This window comes from Drosophila grimshawi, unplaced genomic scaffold (genome assembly GCF_018153295.1).
Source record: "Drosophila grimshawi isolate 15287-2541.00 unplaced genomic scaffold, ASM1815329v1 contig_44, whole genome shotgun sequence".
In the NCBI taxonomy this organism is placed as follows: Eukaryota; Metazoa; Arthropoda; class Insecta; order Diptera; family Drosophilidae; genus Drosophila; species Drosophila grimshawi.
Window position 1 is genome coordinate 9,357,593 of NW_025063240.1, and position 25,899 is coordinate 9,383,491.

A 25,899-nucleotide genomic window follows, 5' to 3' on the forward strand; every position below is an offset into this window, starting at 1 on the left:
CCAGACTAAATATTGTTTATATAGACTTTTTTAAAGATAATCTACATCTACTGTGACTAAATGATTATGAACGGTTCAATCAGTCACAGAAATACTTAATTAATAACTGATAAAAATGATAAATTCTTGCTTATGTTTTTATATAAACTTTCCGTGCTTACTTGTTCTGATTCAGATATGATCAATATCAGACCTATATGGGTCAACTGCCTCCAACAGAAGTAAAAGTTCACTGAATATATAAAATCTGTCCAAACAGTTTAAAAAACATAGAACAAATTTTGTGTATCCTATTTATACCTATATTCTATACTTCGAATACTATAACAAATTTGTGTCAGTGGTTTGTTGATTTACTTTATAGCTCGAGCTATGCTTGAACTTGGCCCACAACTCCACAGAAAAGCCAAACTGTCTCCTTGATTGTTGGTCAAGTGTTTTTATAAAATTAGCTATACATCAGACTTTGCCTGAACATCTTTGTACTGATAATAATTGTTTCAGCTCTCGTTTTACATGATTTTGAGACTAAACCAAAGATTTAATTTTAACCATTGCTATACCCTGAACCCATTGAACATGGGTAAAAAGGATATAATTGTTTTGTGCAAATGTATATAACAGGCGGAAGGGAGCATATCCGACCCCATAAAGTATATATACTCTTGATCAGGGTCAACAGCCGAGTCGAGATAGTCATGTCCGTTTCTCCGTACGTACGTCCGTCCGTCTGCATGAACACATATAACTCAGAGATCTATCGACTTCAAATTTCCGTTATTTTATCAACTACCTCCGTTTCTCGATTATCGATACATTTCAATTTCCGATAACAATAAATGCTACAATTTTGAAGCACAATTACAATTCTTATTAATACATAATATGCATATACATATTATTAATGAACTGCCCAAACTTCATCAAGATTGGGTGAGAAACAGCCAAGTTATAGTCGAAAGTATATTCTCATATTCAACTCATTTCTATCAAGCATTTTCTGCATGTGTGAGAAAGAGATGGCATGATAATCGACGCGAGCGTGTGTGTATTCTGCAGAGCACCGTTACCTGCGATTGCCTGTACATATGTATGTGTGTAAGTATGCATGTGTATGCACCTGTTTGCCGCCAGCCAATTAGAATTAGTTCGGGCTTGTGAATAAAAATATGCGCTGCATTTGCTATGTTTTTATTTAAAATATAATTAACAGCAGGGATGGATGCAGGGTATATCGTAGTCGAGCTCACTCGACTACAGCATTCTTACTTGTTTTATTTATTATTGTTATAAACCGTATACACCTATGGACATTTAAATAAAACAAAAAATAAAAGAAAATAAATAAAATTAATTAAAATAAAGAAATAAACTTTTATTATTGATTGAACTGCCTTGCACACCGTTATTATTGAGAATCCCGTTATTATTGTTATTTTATCTGTATGTGGCGGATCTTCTTATGATTGAGGTTATGTTTATCAGTCCAAAATACCTGCAAACAATATAAGAAAATATTCAATTTTTCCTGTGTCCAAACACTTTATTGACAAACTGTACATGTTTAAATTGATCGAAGTTGCTTCCAACTGCCTGCATTTGTTATTATTGGAATACACATTTCAAATGAAGATCAACAGATATTCCATCTTCAAACTGAACTTTATAAACATATTATTAATGTTCATCTACAGTAGACACATTGAAAGTATTCCCGTTTATTTGTCTACTCTCTTTAAGATCGTCCACTTTAAGATTTGATGCTCATCATTTGTATCTAAAATGGGGAACTAATTTCAATCGTTTTTAAAATGAGCACTAATTCTGTAATAAGTAATTAAATATCTATTATATTTTGATGTTACTGCGAAATAAATAAATATATATAAATATATATAAATATATATATATATATGTATATATATATATACACGTGCGACCTGTCTGTCTACGCTTATCTGTTGCCGTGAACTTAACAAATTTGAGCAAAAGCTCGAAATTAGAACCTGATCCAGGTTCCTCTAAAGCCATTGACGTCGTCTATTATCAGTGGTACTTGATAACAGCATCGTTCAATGCATATAAAATGCTATAAAATGTCGGTAGTCCAACACTGAGAATTCAGTCTACATCTAATTCTATTGAGACCAGCTGGCCATAGCAGGAAAAGATGGAATTAAATTGGGTTGCATTTACTTTATGGATAAGTCTGATCCTGATCAAAGGCGAATCCGCTGTCGTATCTACAGCTACAAAAAATGAGGTGAATAAATAAGAATTAATTATATTAGACAAGCGAGTTATTCCAATTCTAAATTATATCAGATCTGCAAAGCATCAAGGATAGAGGAGGAACAATGCGGATCATATGCCTATAAGGCCATGAAACCACTGCTTATCTACGTAGAATTGATGAGGACAAACGTGGAAAACCATGATAATATAACATCCATTAAGAATATGGAAATAAAAAAGCAACAATTGAAGATATCCCAACTTGAATTAGAATTGAGAGAGCAGATTAATAAGGGATTGATCAGCAGTAAAGACAATGAATTAAAGCAGTTACAGCAAAAGTTGGACCAGAAGAATGAATGTGAAACTAGAATTCAGGAACTGCGAAACTATAAGGATAGAACAGCAAGGCAGGACTCTGAAATCAAGGAGTTGCAGAAGAAACTAGTTGATCAAAATGAAAATGTCGCCATCATACAGGAATTGAGAAATCAGATAGATTCATACAACAAGAACAATGACAATTTGCAATCAATCAGGAATGAATTAAAGAATTTGCAATCAATCAGGAATGAATTGAATAAGCTCAATTCACAGAAATGTGAGGAATGCACAAGTGATTTAATCACCAAACAAAAACTTCAAATCGAAAGCGATGCAATCAAATTGCAGGAGTTGCAGAAACAGTTGGAGGAACAAAAGAAAAATATTGACCAAAAGAACCAGGAAATATCCAAATTAAAAGATCATATTAATAGCGAGGCAGTCAAATCGAAGGAGTTTCAGAAACAGTTGGAAATATCCAAACTAAAAGATCATATTAATAGCGAGGCAGTCAAATCGAAGGAGTTTCAGAAACAGTTGGAGGAACAAAAGAAAAATATTGACCAAAAGAACCAGGAAATTTCCAAATTAAAAGATCATATTAATAGCGAGGCAGTCAAATCGAAGGAGTTTCAGAAACAGTTGGAGGAACAGAAGAAAAATATTGACCAAAAGAACCAAGAAATATCCAAATTAAAAGATCAAATTAATAGCGAGGCAGTCAAATTGCAGGAGATGCAGCAATCCATTGAGGAAAAGAATCAACAAATATCCAAATTACAAAACGATGTAAAAAATTGTGAAGTGAAATTGGAGGCCTTGAAGGAGAAACCTATTATTGGTTGCACTTCTTTTGGAGATGATCCGGGTGTTCATCAAATCAGTTTTTCTAATTACTCCTTTGATGCTATATGCGACTCGGAGACAGCAGGTCCTGGATGGACAGTTATCCAGCAGCGAATCAATGGTAAAGAAGATTTCAACAGGAATTGGACAACATACCGCGAAGGCTTTGGTTCCTTTGATGGAGACTTCTTCTTGGGTTTGGAAAAGATCCATCGCTTGACGAGATTCAAGCCCCATGAACTCTATATATATCTGGAGAAATTTGATGGCAAAATAGAATATGCGAGATATCAACAATTTGCCATTGCTGGCGAAAGTGATGAATACAAACTGAGCATAAGTGGATGCAGTGGCAATGCCACAGATATGTTGTCAAAAAATAACAATAATAAGAAATTTTCGACATATGATCGTGATAATGATGGCTGGAATGATGGCAATTGTGCATTAAAACATCTTGGTGGATGGTGGTACTCTGACAGGTGTGACTGGGGGTAAGCAAATGACTCTCTTCTTCATCTCTATTTATATATTTAACTGTTTTCTTCTTTTATTCCACAGTAGATTAAATTCAAAGTACTATGACAGTTTTGATGACTGGAATGATGATGGTATAATTTGGTTGTACCGAGTCAAAAATGTTAAAATGCTTATTCGCCCAACATAAATATAAAAATGATGCAAATTTAATATGAATTGTACTTTGGAATTGTAAATGTAATTAAAAATTAACTCTCAAATAATTAAATTGGCACTGTAATTACATCAAATTCTATGAATTTCTACTCATTTGTAGGTCAAGTAAACTTGAGTCTCACAGGGATCTGGAAAAATGGATAAAAATACCTGAATCTATCAGTAGCATCGATAAGCAGTAGATCCAAGGAGGTGTCAAATAGTCGTGGAATGGTAGTGCAATAGTAGTAGAATATTAGTAAATTGTAGTAGGATAATAGTAGAATAGCAGATGAATAGCAGTAGAATATTAGTAGAATAGAGACAAAGATCAGCTGCAGACTTTGTCTGCTAGGTGTCAAAGGGTTATGAATGTATGCGAAAATAGCAGCAACGTTGAATGTGTATGTGAAGGTGGCTGCAACTCTCTCTCCCTTTGAGTGGAATTCGGAGCAGTGCAAGAACAGCTGATGACGAAACGAGTGCAGCTGTTCCAAATCACTCTCTTTCTCCCTCGCTCGCTTGCTGGTGGCATAAATGAAACAGCTCAGATTGCAAGCACTTTTTGTCTGTCGTTTCAATCTTTATCAATATGCCCGACTGCACTTATCAATCAGCTTCTTCTTCTTCTTCTTCTTTGGCTTCTAGATGGACACAAAATAAAATGTGACTTTAGTTTTTCAAGTGTTTGTAAAGGTTTGTCAAACGTCTATTTTATATTCCCCAGTTGTAAATTGTCTTTATTTAATTTCTAAATTTGAATTTATATTTTGTATTGTTGTAAATAACGTCAAACCCGGTTTCTAATTATGGATTATCTTTATTATGTGCGGGTGCGTCTTTACTTACTGAAGAATTCCGAGCAACTTAACTTTGGAGAATACAATGCAGAAAAGAACACAATACATGTGTGACCAGAGCTTCGATATTAATCGATATGGCGATACTTAAGTATTAATCGCTGCTCTGCTATTCAAACATATTTCAACATTTATATTAAAATTTAGTAAAAAGAGTCAAATAAAATATGGATACATGTTGCAAATATGTAAAAGATCAATACAAAATTCCGATTACTAATGTTAATAACAGATATATCGATACTGCGCTCGATACCCCCAACTATAATTATACACTGAATAAAGTTATACTTAGTCTAACAGCCAAACAAAATAAATGTATTTATATATAAATACATATATATGTATGTTCTTGACCAACATCAACAACCGCGTCTGTCTGTCTATCAGTTTGCACAAACTACTATCAGTAGTCGCACACAACTCTATAAATATATATGTAGCCACAGCATGATAAGCTACGAAATCCGTATATATGTGTCATTTGTAGCCAAAGAGATTTATGAACACATATATATATACATATATACTTATTACTCAAATTGCCAGAATATTTTGCAATTTTTTTCTGAAGATTTGCTGTTTTTTAAATGGCTTCTTGGAAATGATGAAATGTAATGAAAAAAAAAATCAGAGCTGGGCAGGGAGTGTGTCGCCTCAACTGGAATTAGATGCAGCATCCTCGGGTAAATCGCAGTGCATATATCCCAGTTATAATTATAATGACTGCTGACAGAAATATACATTTTGCATTTTGAGATAAATTTCAAATTTGACCAATTGGCACTGATTGACTTTATCAAAATATTCCCAGCTCAATTTTGCCTACATTTTCTTAGAGTGGAAATGCTAGTGTTTAATCTATGCAGGATATCTGCTGTTGCTGCAAGCCAACTACCGAACATTGAATACCTTATCTGATATAACATATATACATACATATATATATATATATATATATATATAACATACACCTATATACATACATATATAGATAGTAAATAATATTATAATCTTTAAGCTTGGATTTGACAACAAATACAAAACTTATTGTTTATATTTTGATTAGTAACATATAAAAATGCCGTAGTTGTGCTATTTATACGCTGTACCCACTAGAAATGATTAATCAGGGTATATTGGTTTGTGCAACTATATGTAACGACCCCTTAAAGTATATATATTCTTGACCAGGGTCAACAACTTAATCGATATAGCCAATTCCGTCTGTCTGTCAGAGACTATAAAAGCTAGAGACTTCAAATTTGACATATACGCTCTCATATACCCGGCGCAAATCAAGTTCGCTTTATTTTATCGATAACTGCTTGTGTCTCGAATATCGATACATATCAATTTCCGATAGCAATAAATAATACAACTTAAAAGGCAGCATCTTCTTATTAAAACATAATATGCATATGCATATTATTGATGAACTGCCCAAACTTCATAAAGATTGGATGAGAAACAGCCAAGTTATAGTCGAAAGTATATTCTCATATTCAACTCATTTCTATCAAGCATTTTCTGCATGTGTGAGAAAGAGATGGCATGATAATCGACGCGAGCGTCAATTTGTCTTTGTGTGTGTTCTGCAGAGCACCGTTATCTACGATTGCGTGTATGTATATATATATATATATATATATATATATATATATGTATGTATATTCACGTGTTTATCGGCAGAGCGCACTGTCAGACCTACTCACATTTGGATACAAAGCTTTATAGGGATATTTGGCAATAATTTTAGAATATATTTAACAGCTGGGTTCAGGGTATATCGAAGTCGAGCTGACTCGACTACACAAATCTTACTTGTTTAATTTTAATTATGTATATATAAGTGTATAAATTAACTTTCCTTAGTTGTAGACATTTTTTGGGAAATCGTGTTAAAAATATTAACGTATTTTGAAAGGATGCTTGTTGTTTCATTTTCACATCCCGATGCGCAAATTCCTTTAATTTTCGTAGTTATTTGTATTGTCAGGGAAATCAGCGACTTAACTCCTTCATATTTCACCCTGACGCATTTCAATAAATTTTCACTAAGACAAACGGTAATGATGTTCGTTGAAACTTTTATCATCTCCACTAAATCCGTAATCAATGGCGCCCAATCGCCTTCTTGAAGAAACTTATTTAAAATTTTAAGGAACTCCTGTGCGACACCACGAACACGTTTAAAAACACCTAGCCCCAAGAGTACCGCTTTAAAAGTGGGCACAGCCAACATTAGCGATCGAAATTTGGGTATATCCTCCGTTAACTCTGATTGACATTCTGATAGATGAATCTATTGAATTTGACATAGTTTAATGTGATTATCAGATTTATCAGCAGATCAACTTACGTAACTGACAATAACGAGCGCTACAACGAGAGCTAAGTATTTCATCTTGAAACTTTTACTTTGCTTTCCAGCTAGGTCCAGACTAAAAATTGTTTATATAGACTTTCTTAAAGATAATCTACATCTACTTTGACTAAGTAATTATGAACGGTTCAATCAGTCACAGAAATGGTTAATTAAAAACATATAAAAAATTATCAATTTTTACTTATGTTTTTATACAAACTTTCCGTGCTTACTTGCTTCTAATTCAGATACCTATATGGGTCAACTGCCTACAACAGAATATATAAAATCTGTCCAAACAGCTTAAAAAACATAGACAAATTTTGTGTATCCTATTTATACCTATATTCTATACTTCAAATACTATAACAAATTTGTGTCAGTGGTTTGTTGATTTACTTTATAGCTCGAACTATGCTTAAACTTGGCCCACAACTCCACAGAAAAACCAAACTGTCTCTTTGATGGTGGAGCAAGTGTTTTCATAAAATTGATTGAAAATCTTTTTACTGGTAAGAATTGTTTCAACTCTCGTTTTACATGATTTTTAAATTCAACCATAGATGTAATTTTAGTAGTTTTTATGGTTTTTAATTATGTAGTAGTAGGCATTCTTCCCATATTTATAGTCAGTTTTTGGGAAATCGTGTTAAAAATATTGAAATATTTTGTAAAGATGCTTGATGTTTCGTTCTTACATCCCGATGCACAAACTCCTTGAATTTTCATAGTCATTTGTATTGTCAGGGAAATCAGCGATTTAAATCCTTCATATTTCACCTTGATGCACGTCAATAAATTTTCACTTACACAAACGGTAATAACATTCGTGGAAACTTTTATCATCTCCACTAAATCCGTAATCAATGGCGCCCAATCGCCTTCTTGAATAAATTTATTTAAAATTTTAAGGAATTCCTGTGCGACCCTCAGAACACCTCTAATAATAGTTAGCCCCAAAATTAGCGTTCGAAATTTGGGTTCATCCTCCGTTAACTCTGATTGACATTCTGATAGATGAATCTATTGGATTTGACATAGTTTAATGTGATTATCAGATTTATCAGCAAATCAACTTACGTAACTGACAACAACGAGCGCTACAACGAGAGCTAAGTATTTCATCATGAAACTTTTACTTCGCTTTACAGCTAGGTCCAGACTAAAAATTGTTTATATAGACTTTTTCAAAGATAATCTACATCTACTTTGACTAAGTAATTATGAACGGTTCAATCAGTCACAGAAATGCTTAACGTATAAAAAATTATCAATTTTTACTTATATTTTTATTAACATTTTCTGTGCTTACTTGCTTCTCATTTGCTACAGCTATCAAATATGATTCACCTATTATCAGTATCAAACTTATATTGTTTGCGCTTGGGTCAACTGTCCTCAACTTCAAACTTTAAATTCAATAACCAGACACAACGAAGAGACATAAAACTCAAATAAATGGGACTAAATGCATAAAAATTTTATATATAAACCTAGATAAATATATATTTATATTTTATATTTAATATACTGTAATAAATTTGTGATAAAGTAACTAAAAACAAGACTAGAAGCTGTGCTTTAATCGATTCAATATATTTAATGCCTGGTTTCAAGGTATCTCCTAACTTGTTACTTAGCAATGCTGTTATCCCTTAAGGGGCATAATTTTTAAATCACAGAACTGGGATCTTGACCAGTCAGTTGAAACTGCTGAATGGACAAAATCGAGCAGTTGGCAACTGTTGCCCATGCCAACTGGCCGTAGTAAGTATATCATACATGCAACATTAAGCTCAACAGAATGGCTAAGACTGTAGCAGAGCACAGCAGAGCATACATTGCCAGCAGTTTGTTGGCCAAGTCAACACGTAAGCAGAATCCCAATCTGTGCAAAAGGATTGCCGTTGTTAGTCCTCCTTGTGTGCGTGTGTGTGTGAGAACTTGTGTGTGCTGACCTCAGTACATTTTGCGAATGTCAGAGTGAAATCCGGACATTTATCATGATTCGAATGAATTATTGAAGTATATTTCGCTGGCATTCCCTATTGGGCTATCGAAGCCCCAAACAAATCCCATTCCCTTTGTGGCGGAAACGGGTTAGGTCAGTTGGTCGTTGTTCGTTGTTCGTTTTTCTGTCACAGGATTTCAGTGATTTGTTGTTTTACTTCATTGCTCGAACTGTGCTTAAACTTGGCCCACAATTCCACAGAAACACAAAAAAAAAAACAGAAGCAAACCCAAACTCTCTCCTTGATAGTGGGGTTAGTGTTTTGCAAAATTGATTAGATAACCGACTTTGCCTGAACATCTTTGTACTGATAAGAATTGTTTCAGCTCACATTTTACACGATTTGTAATTTTAACCAAACATTTGATTTGAATCATTTTTTGTCTTGTATACTCGTATATAAGTGTGTAACTTATCTTCACATACTTATTGCATTTTTCTGGCGAACGTGCCTATAACACCTAACCCATCCTTAAGTCTGCCGATTCCTCTCAGTCCCGCATCCAGGAGCCCCATTTTGAATTTAAGCAATCGCTCAAGTAAATCTGAACCGGAATCTTCCGATTCTTCACATTCTGATAGATGAATCTATTGGATTTGACATAGTTTAATGTGATTATCAGATTTATCAGCAGATCAACTTACGTAACTGACAATAACGAGCGCTACAACGAGAGCTAAGTATTTCATCATGAAACTTTTACTTCGCTTTACAGCTAGGTCCAGACTAAAAATTGTTTATATAGACTTTCTTAAAGATAATCTACATATACTTTGACTAAGTGATTATGAACGGTTCAATCAGTCACAGAAATACTTAATTAAAGTAATTATTACTCGAGTATTTGCACTAATTACAGAGAGAGGATGAGAGAGTTTGTTTCAGTAATTGCTGAAGTAATTAATCCCTAAAAGAGTAATTACTTACAAGGCCATATGTCTGCAAAGCATTTGTTTTAGGTTATCTGCAAATGGTAGGGGACTAAGAAAGTTAGTAACAGACAATCAAAACCAAGTCAATTGTCCCATGATGAGTTCAAAGTACTTGGCGTGCAGCTAACGAGTTGAAATGCTAGAGAAAAGTTTTTTTCCTTTTTGTTAATTTTTTATTGTATGTCACACTTTTCTTGTATTAAATATACAGCCCCCCCAATAAAATATTTAGTTTTGTTGTGGTGTAGGCTGGGTGGTGTTACATAATTGTGAACACGCAGAAGCTTTGTAAATTACTTAATCTGCATGCAGAGACAATTACCAATCAGCCGAATATTTAGCGTTAATCGCTTTAAACAATGCCAAGTCAAACAATTCAAGGAATTTCGGGACACGCAATTGGCATTTACTGTCTTCAACTAATTTTCCCCAGCCCGGTTGCTCGGACCAGCAGCATTTAATGAGCGGGCCCCAAATCGAAGGCAACAAACGATTTTGGGGCAATCAGTCAACACTCCAGTTCAGAGAAACAACAACCACCCGCAGGTACCCCGGTCCCCCATCCACAGAACGTGTCCAATTTTACTAATTAGATCAAATATTTGTCTACTTGATAAATTTGGTGAAGCCAGCCCCACACCACCCACTTTGGCACCGCCCACTCATTACCAGCACGCACAGTTGAGCCAGCATTTGGGTCTTGGTGGGTATTTGCCCCAACCCCCAATGGGACCCTCAGCACAGCCATGGAATTTAATTACGCGGCCCAGGTCGAGGAGACAAAAATCAGTCAACCCCATTTATTGCCATACACCACCCACTTCCCAGGGATTTGTTTGCTTTCTAGGAATCACTTTTATGTGCCTTTCTAGTTGCCCCCTACCAACCCCAACCAACGCTCTTTTGTTGCATGTTATACTTTATCATACTGTATTGCCTCCTTGTAATTAAAGATTTAATAATATTTTGTGAGTTTTACGAAGGCTTACAGTCAAGTGTTGTCATATTGCCTTAAAATTGAGTAGATGATTGGTATACAATACAAATATCATTAGCGACTATCACAATCAAGTATCTAGCTTCAGCACCTTTAATCAAAATATGAAAAAAATGCTCTCTCTTTGCAGAATTGAGTGAAAGTTTCAACTCTTTTGAACATCGAGAAGAAAGGGTACAGACTTGTCGAGCACTCTCAACCATACACTTTCAGTTGGCATTGTTTACGACTGAATTTTAATGAGATTTTTCTTTTATTATTATAAACACATTACAAATTTATGAAGCCACAGAGATTGGTTTGTTTCTTACAACTCAATTAAATGTGAAATAAAATGATTGCTGATTGCATCTGACTCAAACATGAATTTGGCAATATAATTATAATTGAATGATTACACAAAACTAATTTAAAGTAAACGTGCATATAATAGATACTCACATCATCAAAAATGCCTATCTATTGCCACGTGTTCGGCCCACGTTCGATTTAAAGAAAACTAGCCGAAAAGTGGGGGAATTAGTCAGAGATTTGAAAGCTTCGCCGATTACTAAATTAAAAATACAGTGAACAAAAAATATAAAAACGAACAGACAAGAAATATCATTTATCTTAGACACGCCGAATATTGCACACCCTTGTAGACTTTGCTTACAGTTAAAAATAATATGTCTTTGTGCACTTTAAACAATTTTACTTTAAATAAAAAATGTTTCGCCTTAAGCTATTCTTTCTAATTGTTTATCTCGTTTTATGTCATGCATGTCAATATAATCGTATCTTTCGATTGATTTTCCGTTCCGTACATATAATATATATAACAAGTTTCAGCAAGATTGTTGTTAAGCTGAGGGAATTAAGTGCATATAAGAGGAAAAAAATTCCGATAAACTTACCTAGCTATATGAAATCGGAGACGTCGCCTTTAATGCGTTGCATATCAGTAAACATATCTAAAAGACCCTCTAAAAGGGTATATAAAAATTAGTAAAAATCGTTATGCCAAGAATAATACATACATATGTGGATATGTACATATATGAAAAGATTAATTATACATTTGGCACTGACAAGTTATCCATGCTTTTTACATTGTTTTTGCTATTTGTTCTCTTCGCTGTCAGCTCTAAGTTCCCCAATTCGTCTTCACAATTAGTTCCCCATAAGCCAGATTATTAAGATCTTGCCCGTGTCGAAGAATCCAATTCAAACTTTCGCATGCGGCCTGCCTTGTTACGTAATTACGCCTTACACTTTAAGTTAAATAATATGAAAGTAGAAAAAAAAATGATAAGAAGAGGAAGCTTGTAATTCTTAAAGACTAATAATTTAGGTGAACTAAAAAGCTATTAACGCATAAGACACGACCCGCTTGTGACAAACAACAAAGCACAAATGGAGTTTATTGCTCTTTGCCGAGATTGGGACACTTTCTACATGAAAGGATTATTAAGAGATTTTCTCAGAGAATCAAAAGTTTTGCTATTTGCAACAGACTCAATAATTCTCGCATTTTATGGCACAAGTTTTATTCGTATTGTTTTGTGTTCTTTGTCGCTGCTGCTGCTGCTGCCTCTTCTTCTCCTTCATGCCCTCCCCCCCCTGCGCTGAGTAGTTAGTAAACTTTCTAGTGCGACCCATAAAATTATATAAAATATATAACCATTCACCCACCCTGCTGCGACTCCATCCTATCCCGCTTGAGCTGCTGTCAATGTCGTTTGCTGCCAAAAAGTTGAAAGTAAACAATTTTGTGGCATCACCAAAAACAATGTCAGAATCCCTTCCCACCACGCCCACCAGCTTTACAATTACATTAAATGTGTTTTCGATAAGATCAAGTCAATTTTGTATATCATGTCAATCCAATCGTAGTTGCCACATTCGACATTAGACAATCAACATGAATGAGTAAGAGGAGAAAACGCATAATTGTTGCAATAGCCGTTGAATTGCTGGCAATTAACACAGCCCCTCCTCCTTCCAACTAATGCAGACTACTTTTATGGCACTTAGTTCAATTTATCTAAAAGCACAGCATGTAACCATATTAATTGTTTTTTTTTTCCTTTTATTACGGAATAATAAATATAAGTACATTTGTATATGTGCAGCAAGAAAGAATGAAAATCATTAAATGAAGTACGTCCCATGAAAAAACACACAGTCCTTGCAGTTATGGCTCCTCGTACATGATATTACCAAACCCTGGAATACCATGAAATCCTAAGCATATTTCAAGGTGAGGAAAGGTTGAAGACGTCAGCTTAAATCGTCAAGAAATATAGGTATTGTTTCCCGATAGCCAAGTAGTTTTACTTGCATCCAGGAAGAAGAAAAGATTTGAAATAATCACAGAACTTTTGAACCTGCCGAATAATAATAACAATAAAAATACTAGTAATAATTATTATAAAAATATATGTATATATGCAAAAGATATGCAAACGGTGCAAAAGAATAACAACTTTTCGAATACCCTGTAAAAGTGACGACTGCTCTGTTGGCACTGTTTTGCTTTCTTAACCGATTTCAATTATGTACTTAAATTGTTTTATGTTTCACATTACTAGAAATACTCACAATTGTTCCAAACATCCGGCGACAATGAGGCTAATGATGAGCACCAAAAACGAAATCTGCGTTAAAAGTTGACGCTGATTGTAAATTAAATGCTGTGAGGCAAACGCACAAATTTAAAAATCATTATGCATAATGGTGTGAAGTTTTTATGGCTCTCAACATTTGTCGTTGTATAATACACGACTCTGGATAATGAAGAACCATTTATGGCTATGGATTAGAATACAAGTAATTGGTTTATATATTATTCGCTTAGTGCCACTCACTTTTCAATTTAAACTAATTCAGAGAAACCATATAAGTAGATGACAGGCAACAAAAAAATAATAATTATATATAATTATGTATAAATATATATACCGATCTGTCCGCACTCAAAATAATTTCTTACCTCATCGAAAACGTTGATCTCGCGTGCCAGAGACCCGCGACACACGAGTGAAACAACTTGTTCAAAGAGATGGGTTTAAAATTAAAAATGATGTGTGGTACGGCTAGCAAATTTCTTTTCTAATGAACTAAACCAAGCAAAAAGTTGCTTATTATTTAAAAAGTATATGTGTACTATGTGCATCAAACAAAATATAAACAAGTAAGCAAACTCTACACGAGAAAACCCGACTCGGAGATACCCTAAGCCCAGGTCTTAAATATATATTACGCTTGCTGATATTAATTTGTTCAATATGAAAATAGCTTATGACATTAATGAAATTTCTACAGTTCATCATTAATATGTCAGTGTATATTTTGTGTATCAATTGGTAGGTTATATCTTTGCGATTGTATATTTTATTGCTAGTGGATATCGATATTAGCGAAATGGAGGCAGTTATCGATAAAACAAAATTAGCTTGTTACCATAATATATATTCAAAATTCAATTCTCTAGCCTATAGTCTCTGACATCATGTTTTCCAACCAAACGGATATGGGGCCCGAGAGGCTTACTTCTGTCTGTTGCATACTTTTGCACAACTTCATTATACCCTTCTTTATAAATTTGTAAGGGGTACAGGGTATACTAAAATTAAAATATCATTTGGCTGCAAGGTATTCCCCAAAAGTGTTTGTGTCTAGTCTGACATTGACAAAGTATTGCAGAAGTATACGATTTATATTTAGTCGTAAATGTGTAGATAAATATTCTTGGTGAAGATTGGCCAATTTCAGCTAAGAGTTTTTTAAATATCAAAAATATTCCCAATAAACTTGGAAAAAATATCGGAGATTATATTCAGTTATGTAATCATCTGTTTCCAGTTGTATACAAAAATATATATATGGATATATATATACATAAATAAGCTTAGAAAATTTGTTTGTATTTATTTACTTTCTGAGTATAATGGCGTGTAAAAAAGTAATTTGGTTGGGAAATTCGAAGTAATATTTTCCCTTTCCTTCCGAGTTTCCGTTTTAGTGGTCTTCCTTATTAATTTTTTTATAATCAAGTGGAATTCCGGACAAATACAACATTTTCAAAGCTCTCACTGCTCAGGAATACAAAAAGCTTATAAATCAACTTGGAAATAGTTAAAGGTTTTTAAAGTTTATATATATATACATATATTTATGTAACACATCGATTCCGTGAATAATACAATCTGTTATTCTCTGTTATATATGATTTCAGTTTGTTTAAGTAACCGAGTAGATAGTTCTAAATTAACTAAGTTAATCAAACATATTCCACTCTGGTTCTATTCCTAGTCAATGATTATGTATTCTATAAGGCTTATGAAATTGATAAATATATGAATATTTAAACATAAGCACGACCTAGAATATTATCATTAAAATTCCTCCTCCATTGATTAAGATTAAGATCATCTGAGAATCGAATGCATTGAGTTGCTGACATTTGGCAACGTCTGATTTGATCCATTTCCAAGTGTTTTCAACACTTTGCCTTTAGTTTGCCATACAATAATACATACATATATGAATATATCAGTTTCAGAGTCTCAACTATGTTTACATTAGCAATTTTTTGTTGCTGGCATGTTTACAACGCCAAATGGGCAAACACAAAAAAAAAACACATTTCAAATTGAATACAAGCTAGAAGAATTAATACCCTAGTTTTAAAATTGATCAAAATATACACGGAAAATACAGAAACTCCTTATATGTTGTAAATCAATCTATTATTATACGAGATAAGTTCCATCAGATTGATTCAAAAAACACAAAAATTATTAACGTGACAAATTTTACGATACACTTTGTAGCTGTATAAGAAGAGAGCATGAAAACCAGAATTCTGAGTGGAAAATAATAAAAAATATAAATGTGTAGAAATTGGGAATGTGCTTTGTGTATTTGTGGATCTGATGTATTCGAGCACTTGGGTGTCACTTGAACATGTTTTGCCTGCTGACTTTGCCTTTTATTATTTGTATTTCGTTTCTTTTTTTTGTGTTGAAAACTTTTCTATTCAAGCTGCAAAATGTCAAAAGAGGCATCAAAACGCGAAGGGCCATTAAATTGTGTATCAGTATGTGTTTGTACGTGTAAACTATGAGCATATCTACATACCAAAAGTATTTCTGATAGAAACCCCTTTTTAAAGCAACATGCATTTGAACTAACTTAACTAAGCTAACCTCTTCCTATATATCTAGACAAATCTTAAGTAAAGAGAGGGGACTTCCAAATTAGTCTTGATTCGAGAAGTTTCCATTCTAGAATAAAAAATCTAAAATGAAGCACTTAAAACCCAAATGAATATACATACTATTTGAATGTTGGGTGAAAAAGAGAACTAAGAAGCGAGTCTAATCTAAGAAAATCTTCTTTGCTTAAGATACATTTTAATCAAGAATAAAACAGAAGAGAATGTTTGAAAGAGTTTTCCTATTAAAACTTTTAAGTTTTAAGTTTTTTTTAGCTTTAAGTTTTAGTATATTCACACATACACACACAAACCAGCATACATACATATACATATATATGTATATGTATTGAGAAATGCATGCATCAAACAAAAATGTTGAAGGTCAAAGTGAATAACAGCTGAGCGAGCATGTACAATGCATATTCATATAAACGTATATAGTGTATAGGTACATATATATACACATATGTATGTATGTATTTATGTACATACACAAGAAGACAGCATCACAGCCAAAATGTCGACTGCAGCTGCAGCTGCGTCGCGTCGCAGCGACTCTTGTCATATGCTTTTTGTTTATTTGTTTTTCGTTTTGTGGCTCGTTTTCTGTTGTTGTCGTTGTCGTGTTGTCATTTTGTACGTATTTTTTTGGCACGAAAGGCGACATGCATTAAAATTGATAGTCGCTGACGTGGGTGCAGAGCAGTGAATGGTTCGATGGAGGGAGCTGGGGCGATGGGTCGTGGCAAAGCAGCAGAAACGAACAGAAAACTAAAAGAAATTCAACTGACAGCATATAGAGATGTGTCTTCAGAAGCTTTTTAGCTCTTTGTTGTTTTTCTTCTGTATACTTATGAGCATACATACATATTTATACACATATATACATATATATATATATATATATATATATATATATATATATATATATATATGCATACATATGCTTTGCCTGCTTTGGTGCCGATATGTCTGCCAGTACAATTGAATAATATATTTGTACCTCCGTATGGACATATACATACACACACATATACAAATGTATGTGGGCATGTGTGTATGTGAGCTTTTAAGTGAGTCGCCGTATGCTTTGTGTGTGTGTGTGTGTGTGTGAGTGAATGTGATACATGCACGCCGATAACTGCCAAAGAAACAACTACAATTAGCGAGGCGAAACAGCAAACAAGACTAAGCAGATAAGATAACATTAAAGTTCGTGTTTAGCATAATAGTAAAAAAAAATAAATAAAAAAACACCGAGACGAGTGCAGCAAAATCAAAACAATTAAACCTAATGTATACGTATTGTAACAGGCCACTAGTGTACATAGTACTAAGACTGTAACATAACATGTGAAACTTAACATGCAACTATGTACTTAACATTGATATCGACGTCGATCGATATCAATTGTGTGATCACAAACATGAAGAAGAAGAAGAAGAAAGGAGTCGTTGTAAATAAAGTAGAGTAGATGTGTTTAAAAAAAGAAAGATAACTTAGTTTTGACTGTCACACCATGCGTATACTTATGTTTATAAATGTAATAATAATCATACGCAGCGTAAACACATGCATATATATAAATCATCATTTAAAACAGTTTGAAACTTTCTTTCAACTCAAATACAAATTACTACGAAATAAATTAAGCTGATTTCATGAACAAAAATTAAATTATTATAAAATTCGTATTTATTTTTAGCTCACTAAAGGGGTCTTAGCACCCCAACACCACGATAATAGTAACTACTTTGCTTGTTGTTTTGCTCAAGATTGCAAATCTAATCACCTAATCTGACCATCATTTAAAGACACTCTGCTAATCCAAAAAAATTCCACACGTGTTCAATTGGTATTTCGAATAATTAGAATTTTAGGCATACACTTCGCCAAAGGTCGTTATCTTAATCTGCAGCTATAATTACCTAATCAAAATTAGTTGCTATATTTAGAGCAAAAGTCAAGTATAATGGAACATTATCTAATCCATGGCGATAAACCAAAGTCAACAGTTATCGACTTATCGATGGTGCATTGGAGTTCAGTGCGGTCGCTGACAGCGAACAGGAAAGTTTACGCTACAAGTTGAACATGCCCGAAATACGCCCCCTGTCGGCGAGTCTGCAACGCACTGCCATCGAGGAGCTGAACGAAGTTCCCGATCGCCTGGACGCGGATATTGCAACTCTGCGCACCTGGATTAAACAGCAGCCGCATTTGCGCTCCCGCTCCGACGATCAGTTCCTGGTCGCCTTCCTACGCGGCTGCAAGTTCAGCCTGGAGAAAGCCAAGGCCAAGCTGGACAAGTACTACACCCTGCGCACTCTCTATCCAGAATTCTACACCATATCCGATGTTGACAGCAAACGCACTCACGAACTGCTGCGTCTGGGGTAAGTCGATACACTGAAGAAAAATAAGTTATATTATATATTAAAATCACGTTCTTGATTCGTGATTTTAGATTTTTATTTGAGGTTGAGCATTTATTATTAAAGATTTTCCATTCTAGAAATTTAGTAAATAAAGTTCGAAATGTAATTCTAAATAAACTATCTTAAGCCGAATTGCTTGGCTACTTGCACCCAGACAGATCAACCCGAATTTTAGAAATTCGATATTACTATTTAAGGCAAACCTTTTCAATTTTAAGAAAAATGATTTCTTATATTTACAAATTATTTCTAGTTCTCTAGTTTTTAAAACGTTAATCATATTAGGGTAATTTTTCTAATATTGAGGGAGATTTTTTCTCTGAGTGTACTTTTCTTTATCAAACTCAGTGTTAAAAATAAATTCGTGAATTAAGATTGTAGATCTTCTTTTGATTTAAGATTTTGCGTTGTTATTTAATTAACCATAACAATTATTCTCTGTGTAGGGTAGCATTGAGGTTACCAATACCGCTGCATGACAATGGACCACGAATTATCTATGTGCGTCCCGGATGCTATGCCGCGGATAAATATAGCTTTGAGGAGATCATAGCCATTGGGCACGGATTAACCGGGATCACTTTGTATAATGACGACTATGCGGTGATCCATGGATTTCTTTTTGTGCTTGACTTTAGTAACTATACGCCGGCACATATGGTTCAGATGACGCCGAGCACCGCCAAGAAGATGTCCGTCTTTGGGCAGGATGCAATGCCCGTGCGCGATAAGGGCAGGCATATGATTAACACCAACGCCGTCTTCGAGTTGAGCTTTAACGCGATACGTTCGATTTTGCCGACCAAGGAACAGAATCGCGTAAGTGTATTTATTTTTTCTGAGTTATTTCCAACAAAAACAAAAAAAAACTTCACGGCAATAACTTGTCCCACTGCAGATATCTGTGCATGGCAGCAATCTGGAGTCACTGTATGCCCACATTCCACAAAAATATTTACCAGCCCATCTGGGCGGTGAGCAGGGCACCATTGAGGAGCTCATTCAACATCACTTGAATGTTTTTACGGAACATCGAGAATTCCTGATAGACGAGACAAACTATGGCGTGGATGAGAAGCTGAGACCAGCCGGTCAGCAATACGATTACAACAGCATCTTTGGTGTCGACGGATCATTTCGCAAGCTGAACTTCGATTGAATGAGGCAAAGTAAACAGCTAGTTTAGTGGGTATTAGCCAGTGCTTGAGCAATCATTCTGATTTTCTGCTATTAATAATGCATTTTCATTTGGTTATCGCATGAATGGAATATATTCGCCCACATAAAGCACAATCACCTTAGATTTATGTGAATTCCATGCATCAATTTGTTATTTCTTGAACGAGTATATACTTAACAATCTGAATTATACTCAGAAAAAAAGAAAAAGTCTTCAATGAATTTATAAGATTGCGAATTCATTTACAACCGACCATTCAATTGGCAAACCGCCAATGCTGTGGCGCCACCTGGCGTCTGCTTTTTGGACAACAAAAATGGCATTTCCCAATCAATTTTAGACTTATACTTTTATTAAAACTGATTTTATTAAAACTGTCGTAAAGAATTATCTTAAAAGGGTCAACAGAATAACTTGAATTTATTAAATTGTACAAGTTGTTTAGAGTTTTTACTTAAAGTACTCTAAATGTATTTAGTTATCCGTCAATAAACCACAGTTTGAATGCCAGCGGAAGAACAAAATACTTTGCATGTATGCCGCGTGTGAAAAACAATTGGAAATGGCAGCAAACAACAATTCATTATGTTATTAAATTCTTAACAAAATTGGCTTTGAATTTATGTTTAATAATTTACACATATGGCGCAAGTGAAGACAAGCCCCAAAGATTTTAATAAATGGGCATCCGATTCTTAACATTCAGCAGAAACTTTCCAATTGTTGACCTTGATTGCGGTTCGTTATGGTTGTATCCGTTTCAATTGATAAACCTTAAGCTAAACGATCCATCGATCGTCTTAATTTGCATATGGTTTTGCCTTGTTATTCAACTTTATTCAACTTTTCTCGATTCGAAGTTAAGCTGTCGTAAATTGAGGGTTTGTTTGAAGGCGTGTGCTATAAATTCAATGTGAAAGGCTTTAGATTTACGACTCATCGAATGAATTCGATTTTAATATTGAGACACCGAGAGACATCGAACAAAGCGAAATTTCTTTACTTATACTTTTAACATCATAAACTGACATGAAATGATCTATTATTCTGACGACCTAGAAATGTAGATGAAGGTATTGCCAAAAAGGGTTAACAATGGCAAGTGCAATATTGATAAATAAAAAAATAAAATAAAAAAAACGAATAATAAAAAAACACAAGCCCAAATAGAAAAACTGCAAATTGTAAATTGAGGTAAAGTGCTCGAAGCCAGCAGCAAACAGAACAATGTAAATCAAAAAATAGAAGAGAACAAAATTGAATCTAGTATTTATTAGATTTATGCTTGTGTGAATCGCAGCTGCTCGTTTTTGATTTATGGGCACAAATATTGACTTGGCGTATTTAAATATACGAAGAAGCTTTTTCATTAAAATCATAGAAATAGAAACTAAATAAATATTGCTTATGACAACAACAAGGCAATGTGCCCCGCACTTTGTTTACTTGTTGACCAAGGTTATAAATCAAGTTGTCCAAAATAAAAGCAAAAATTAACAGGTATCATCAACGTGTCGAATAACAAATACCCTTGCAAACTAATCAACAACTTCATCAATTAAATATGCCAGTGTTGAGTTTGAATAAACAAACGAAATATTTTATATATATATATATATATATATATGAAAACAAATGTTTTATTTATACGTACATATACAAAAAATGTAGTAGAATTGTTTTTCAAATTTGCCTAAATCTGTAACAAGATGAAACAGCGCTAAACAGGCAGCTGAAGTTGTTAGTAAAGTCTGGCTTGTCTTTTATTATAAGAGTATAAATATAAAGATAGATTTATTGGTGTTTTACGGTTATCGCATATGCGAATCTGCAAATCGCGTTGAGTTCCCAAATATTGAATAGTGGCAAACAAACAAATTGATTCCAAGCGCTTGGCTTGACATTCCCCTTACCAAACCGCCACCAGTTCCCCTCCACTCAACGAATATGAAGTCCCCCCCTGTGTAATGACAACTGGCAGACAAATTGATTTTCGGTTTGCCCGGCCTGTTTATTTATTTCAAAATTCGTATTTTTCTTTCTTAACTCGCGTCCGCCGTGCTGTGCTGACGTCAACGGCCGGACATGAATTCCCGTTGGCCGATTCTCAATTCTGGCGTACTTGCGGCTCGGACAAGGGGCGCGTGCCATGAGGCGAAAGTTTTTGGGGCAGCAAATGATAATCGCAATATGGTAACATCATCAGTCTTTTCAACTGTCAGTTGGTCGGTTCGACATTTGTTTTGCATTGACCTTGGAGGCAAACAAAATCGAAATTCGAAATCGCTGGCAAAACTGTACAAAAGCAGTATTTGTTTTGACTTTTGGCATAAATACGAACTTTTACAAACCAACAAATAATCAGCTGGGCCAAAAATAATCAAATAATGCCTTGCCTTGCGAGCACAGCCAAAACAAACTCACGATCGTTTTCGACATTTTCGCCAAAAACAAAAACAAAAAAAAAAAAAGCGAGAGAACAAAATCGGACATAAATAATGGCAGCATCAAACGTGAACGTGAACGTGAAGTTCTCAGCAAATGTTTAATCTTGAGTACACTTGAACTACAAATTCAACAAATTGTGCGATCAATTTGCCAAAAGCACACTAAATTGTCATATTTATAATTGTCTACAATCTTTGACGATGAGCTTGTTGTATTTGAAATCTGTTTAGCAAACTAAATCTGGTTGGATTTGGTGTGTCAATGACAGTTCAAAGCAAATGACTGCAATTGACGTGCATAGCAAAGCAATATTGTGTATATCTGAGAGATACACAAAAGCATTTTTGGCAATTACATACGTTTCGCTATATTGAAAATTTCATTTTGACTACCCGCCAGCAAAGTGGAAATTTGATGCACGCTGCTTGGGGTCAGCCAACTAAATATTACGTAGACCTATTTCCAGATGCAACCCCCCATCGCGCACAATGTCAGGTAATTATAATTTTGGCAAGGGCCCAGATAGATGATATTTTTTTTATATTTTTTTTTTGCTTTTTGGATTTTCTATTCAGCTCGGCCACATCGAAAGTGTCCCGCTGATGTTTGCGCACTGGAAACATTTGCTTTTCTATAGACAAAATATGAATTACTAATCCAAGATACATTTTTGATTCATTTGAACCATAACAAGACGCCCCATCACGTTATAAATTGAGTATATAGAACATGTGCAAACTTTAAGCATGAAAAACTGACTGTAGGCTTGATTTTGTGCAGAGTTAGTTATTTTATTTATTACTTATAGTTAAAGCTAAAAAGCTAGTCGGAAGAGCTGAGCTAGGAGATACCCTGCACACAGCAAATACGTTTCAGCTAAAAGAAGAATCATATTTTCTTATTCGATCTAACTGAAATATCTTTTTACAATTGTCTTTTTCATTGCAATCGGAAATCGATTTGTATCGATAGTCGTAAAGTGCTTGCAGTTATCGATAGAATTACACGAGCCTGATCTGCCTGTTGTATTCGACTATTTATATTCCAAATTTGATTATGGGATCGAAGATGTTTCTTGCTGCCAGTTACATATGTACCATATTATACCCTTAACGCAATTTTTAACGGTCGTAAATAATTAATATTTATTTTTTTAATTTTTGTAGTTTTTTGTTGAATTTCTACGAATTTCGGGAAGCAATTGAGTATTGAGCAAAGCAAATCTGAGATAGATATAATAGTGGTGGCCACAAAATGTCGCTTGTGGGCCACTGTGCGCTTGTACACATTTAGGTACATATAATTGGCATTTGGCAACGTCGACCCACTTAATTGCCAATCGGTGGTCAGTCGCCGCGTGTGTGTGGAGCGGCGATGTGTTCGCATTGGCCATTAGATCATTATATTTTTGCCATTTAATAACAGATTTCCGTCAAAACAAACAGAAGGTAAATGTGCTAAGAGGCGAAATTCGGCGAAAAACAAGAAAAGTGCGTCAGCAAATGCAAATTTTGTTTTTCTGTTTTCGTTTCGACGAGCCGTTGAAATTCTTATTTTCGCTTTATCTCTGCTTCTATTTTGCTAGCTTTTTCTATTTCTATTTCACGTTTTTTTTCCACTATTTGTTATTCATTTTCATTTTATGTGCGCTTTTTTGTTTATTTGTCTGGTGAATGCCGAGGATTTTAACCTTTCGTCTATAATGTTTTCACTACCTGCAATTATGAATTGCATTACAAAACAATAATACATCAGAGATCTTAAGCCGTTATTGCATTTATCTGTATCTACATGCCATCTGCGTATCTTGTATATATTTGCATCTTTTAATCACACCTGAGACTTTTCTAACATTCCATAAGTGTAAATTATGCAAATCTTTATTGCAGAATGGAAGATCTTAAACCAAGCATTAAAAGCTCAAACTTGATTCATTGTCTTTCATGGTGGATTAAACGATAGACTATAGAGATACATAGAGATGAATAGAAATTACTTTAATGAATTGTATCTATTTGCATACACTATCATCGTTCCAGAAGTATGCAAATCCTGATTCTACAATGGAAAATCTTCCATCAAGCAAAAGAATCTCAAATTTGATTTAATGTTTTTCATGCTAGATTAAACCAAAGACCTTAGAGACAAATAATATATTTCGAATTCAGGAATATACTCTTGGCTTAAAGACTAAGTAGTCTTTATTTATCTCTATTTTTTTAAATTTATATATAAATTGAAACTACTTTATAGTAATGGTTTAAGCTAATCCAATATATATTCTTAATTCTAGCTTGTATAGGGTATTTAATAATCGTCAGCTGTGCTTTCTTAAATTCGGTCGTATTTAATTTAGTTTGTCGCCTATCGCTTAGCCACTATCTCTGCTTTTAGTAGCTGCTAGCTGGGACATCGATGACTCATCACAGTAATGCCAGGGGTTAATCTAAATTCATTGCGGCGACTGTCACGTAGCCCCATGAGGCAAATGACGACGACTGGCGACGCTGGTTCCAAGTGCGATTAGCTGACAACACTTTGGAACGAGCGATTCGATTAACTAGATAATGATGAACATCTTGAATGATGAATGATTGTTTGGCTAATTAGCCGCTAGGTCTAGACACTAGACCCAACCGACTCCACTATCCATATTTTACTGTCAACCCAACTATAATAAAAACAAAACAAAAAATATAATAGAAAGGTTTTGTTCTTTAGGCACAATTCCCAAAAATAAAGAAGAGTAAAGAAAAAAACACTTTTCGATCAGAAAGACCATTTAATATTATTTTTCAGATTATTCTACGAGATTATAACTACGTGACGCTTCTTTAATATTGCGAGAGAAATAACAATTTGGCAGATGATGTCCGAAAATAAAATTAATTTAATTATACCAATTTGGCAAGTTTTTGGCAAAATACAAAATAATCTTTTGCATTTGCAAACGGGGCTTTTTGTCCACTATTTGAATAAACAATAGCCACAATAATTATCAATGTCTGCGGCTGGTGCCCCCAGCGGAGAACGGAGACATTGGAGCCAGTGGAACTGGGTCTTGTCATTCAAATGATGACGTCTCTGATGGGGCAATTGGCAATGTTTTTGTTGTTTTTGTTGTTGTTCTAGTTGTTGATGTTGTTGTCAGTTTGCTGACGTTTAACAAAGTTTTTCGCTTTTGTAATTTCCGATTTGCTGAAGCGTTGCGAGGGCATTATAATAAGCTTTTCGCAAACTTAATGACTGTTTGACTAGAAGTTACCCTATGGGTTACAAAAGCTTTTATGAGTTAGTACTCTAGGAAGTAGAGCTGACTAGGTTAGGGTAGGTTAGGGCAGCTGTCAGCATGGGGAATAGAAGACACCCACAGCAACGAC

General features: G+C 34.4%; 3 protein-coding genes and 2 long non-coding RNA genes across 5 annotated transcripts; 3 read left to right on the forward strand and 2 right to left on the reverse strand.

Annotated features, from left to right (window-relative positions):
• Window positions 1-3,207: 3,207 nt before the first annotated feature.
• On the forward strand, window positions 3,208-4,283 carry LOC116806134 (ficolin-2-like). Its single transcript, XM_032742205.2, has 2 exons — window positions 3,208-3,887; window positions 4,202-4,283. Exons 1-2 carry the CDS (start codon window positions 3,295-3,297, stop codon window positions 4,281-4,283), a joined length of 675 nt encoding a protein of 224 aa, XP_032598096.2. The 5' UTR covers window positions 3,208-3,294.
• A 2,397-nt stretch (window positions 4,284-6,680) lies between these two features.
• On the reverse strand, window positions 6,681-7,385 carry LOC116805652. Its single transcript, XM_032738931.2, has 2 exons — window positions 7,303-7,385; window positions 6,681-7,245 (listed from the first exon to the last, which is right to left on the reverse strand). The coding sequence occupies exons 1-2, from the start codon at window positions 7,345-7,347 to the stop codon at window positions 6,802-6,804; spliced, it is 489 nt and encodes a 162-aa protein (XP_032594822.1). The 5' UTR covers window positions 7,348-7,385; the 3' UTR covers window positions 6,681-6,801.
• Window positions 7,386-7,768: 383 nt separating this feature from the next.
• Window positions 7,769-8,472, reverse strand: LOC116805656. Its single transcript, XR_004365319.2, has 2 exons — window positions 8,389-8,472; window positions 7,769-8,331 (listed from the first exon to the last, which is right to left on the reverse strand). It is a non-coding gene; the product is annotated as an uncharacterized LOC116805656 (long non-coding RNA).
• Window positions 8,473-18,504: 10,032 nt separating this feature from the next.
• Window positions 18,505-20,292, forward strand: LOC6559020 (alpha-tocopherol transfer protein). Its single transcript, XM_001984725.2, has 3 exons — window positions 18,505-18,849; window positions 19,338-19,710; window positions 19,790-20,292. The coding sequence occupies exons 1-3, from the start codon at window positions 18,548-18,550 to the stop codon at window positions 20,048-20,050; spliced, it is 936 nt and encodes a 311-aa protein (XP_001984761.1). The 5' UTR covers window positions 18,505-18,547; the 3' UTR covers window positions 20,051-20,292.
• Window positions 20,293-23,881: 3,589 nt separating this feature from the next.
• On the forward strand, window positions 23,882-25,219 carry LOC122322588. The gene is made up of 2 exons (XR_006246699.1): window positions 23,882-23,967; window positions 24,914-25,219. It is a non-coding gene; the product is annotated as an uncharacterized LOC122322588 (long non-coding RNA).
• The last annotated feature ends 680 nt before the right edge of the window (window positions 25,220-25,899 follow it).

Bases quoted from the DNA above. Each gene is read 5' to 3' on its own strand.
- LOC116806134 (XM_032742205.2), top strand. From the start codon at position 3,295: ATGCAGCAATCCATTGAGGAAAAGAATCAACAAATATCCAAATTACAA. The intron at 3,888-4,201 runs GTGTGACTGGGG...ACTCATTTGTAG, and splicing joins GGATGGTGGTACTCTGACAG to GTCAAGTAAACTTGAGTCTC.
- LOC116805652 (XM_032738931.2), bottom strand. From the start codon at position 7,347: ATGAAATACTTAGCTCTCGTTGTAGCGCTCGTTATTGTCAGTTAC. The intron at 7,246-7,302 runs GTAAGTTGATCT...CAAATTCAATAG, and splicing joins CGCTCGTTATTGTCAGTTAC to ATTCATCTATCAGAATGTCA.
- LOC6559020 (XM_001984725.2), top strand. From the start codon at position 18,548: ATGCCCGAAATACGCCCCCTGTCGGCGAGTCTGCAACGCACTGCCATC. The intron at 18,850-19,337 runs GTAAGTCGATAC...TTCTCTGTGTAG, and splicing joins CACGAACTGCTGCGTCTGGG to GGTAGCATTGAGGTTACCAA. The intron at 19,711-19,789 runs GTAAGTGTATTT...GTCCCACTGCAG, and splicing joins CGACCAAGGAACAGAATCGC to ATATCTGTGCATGGCAGCAA.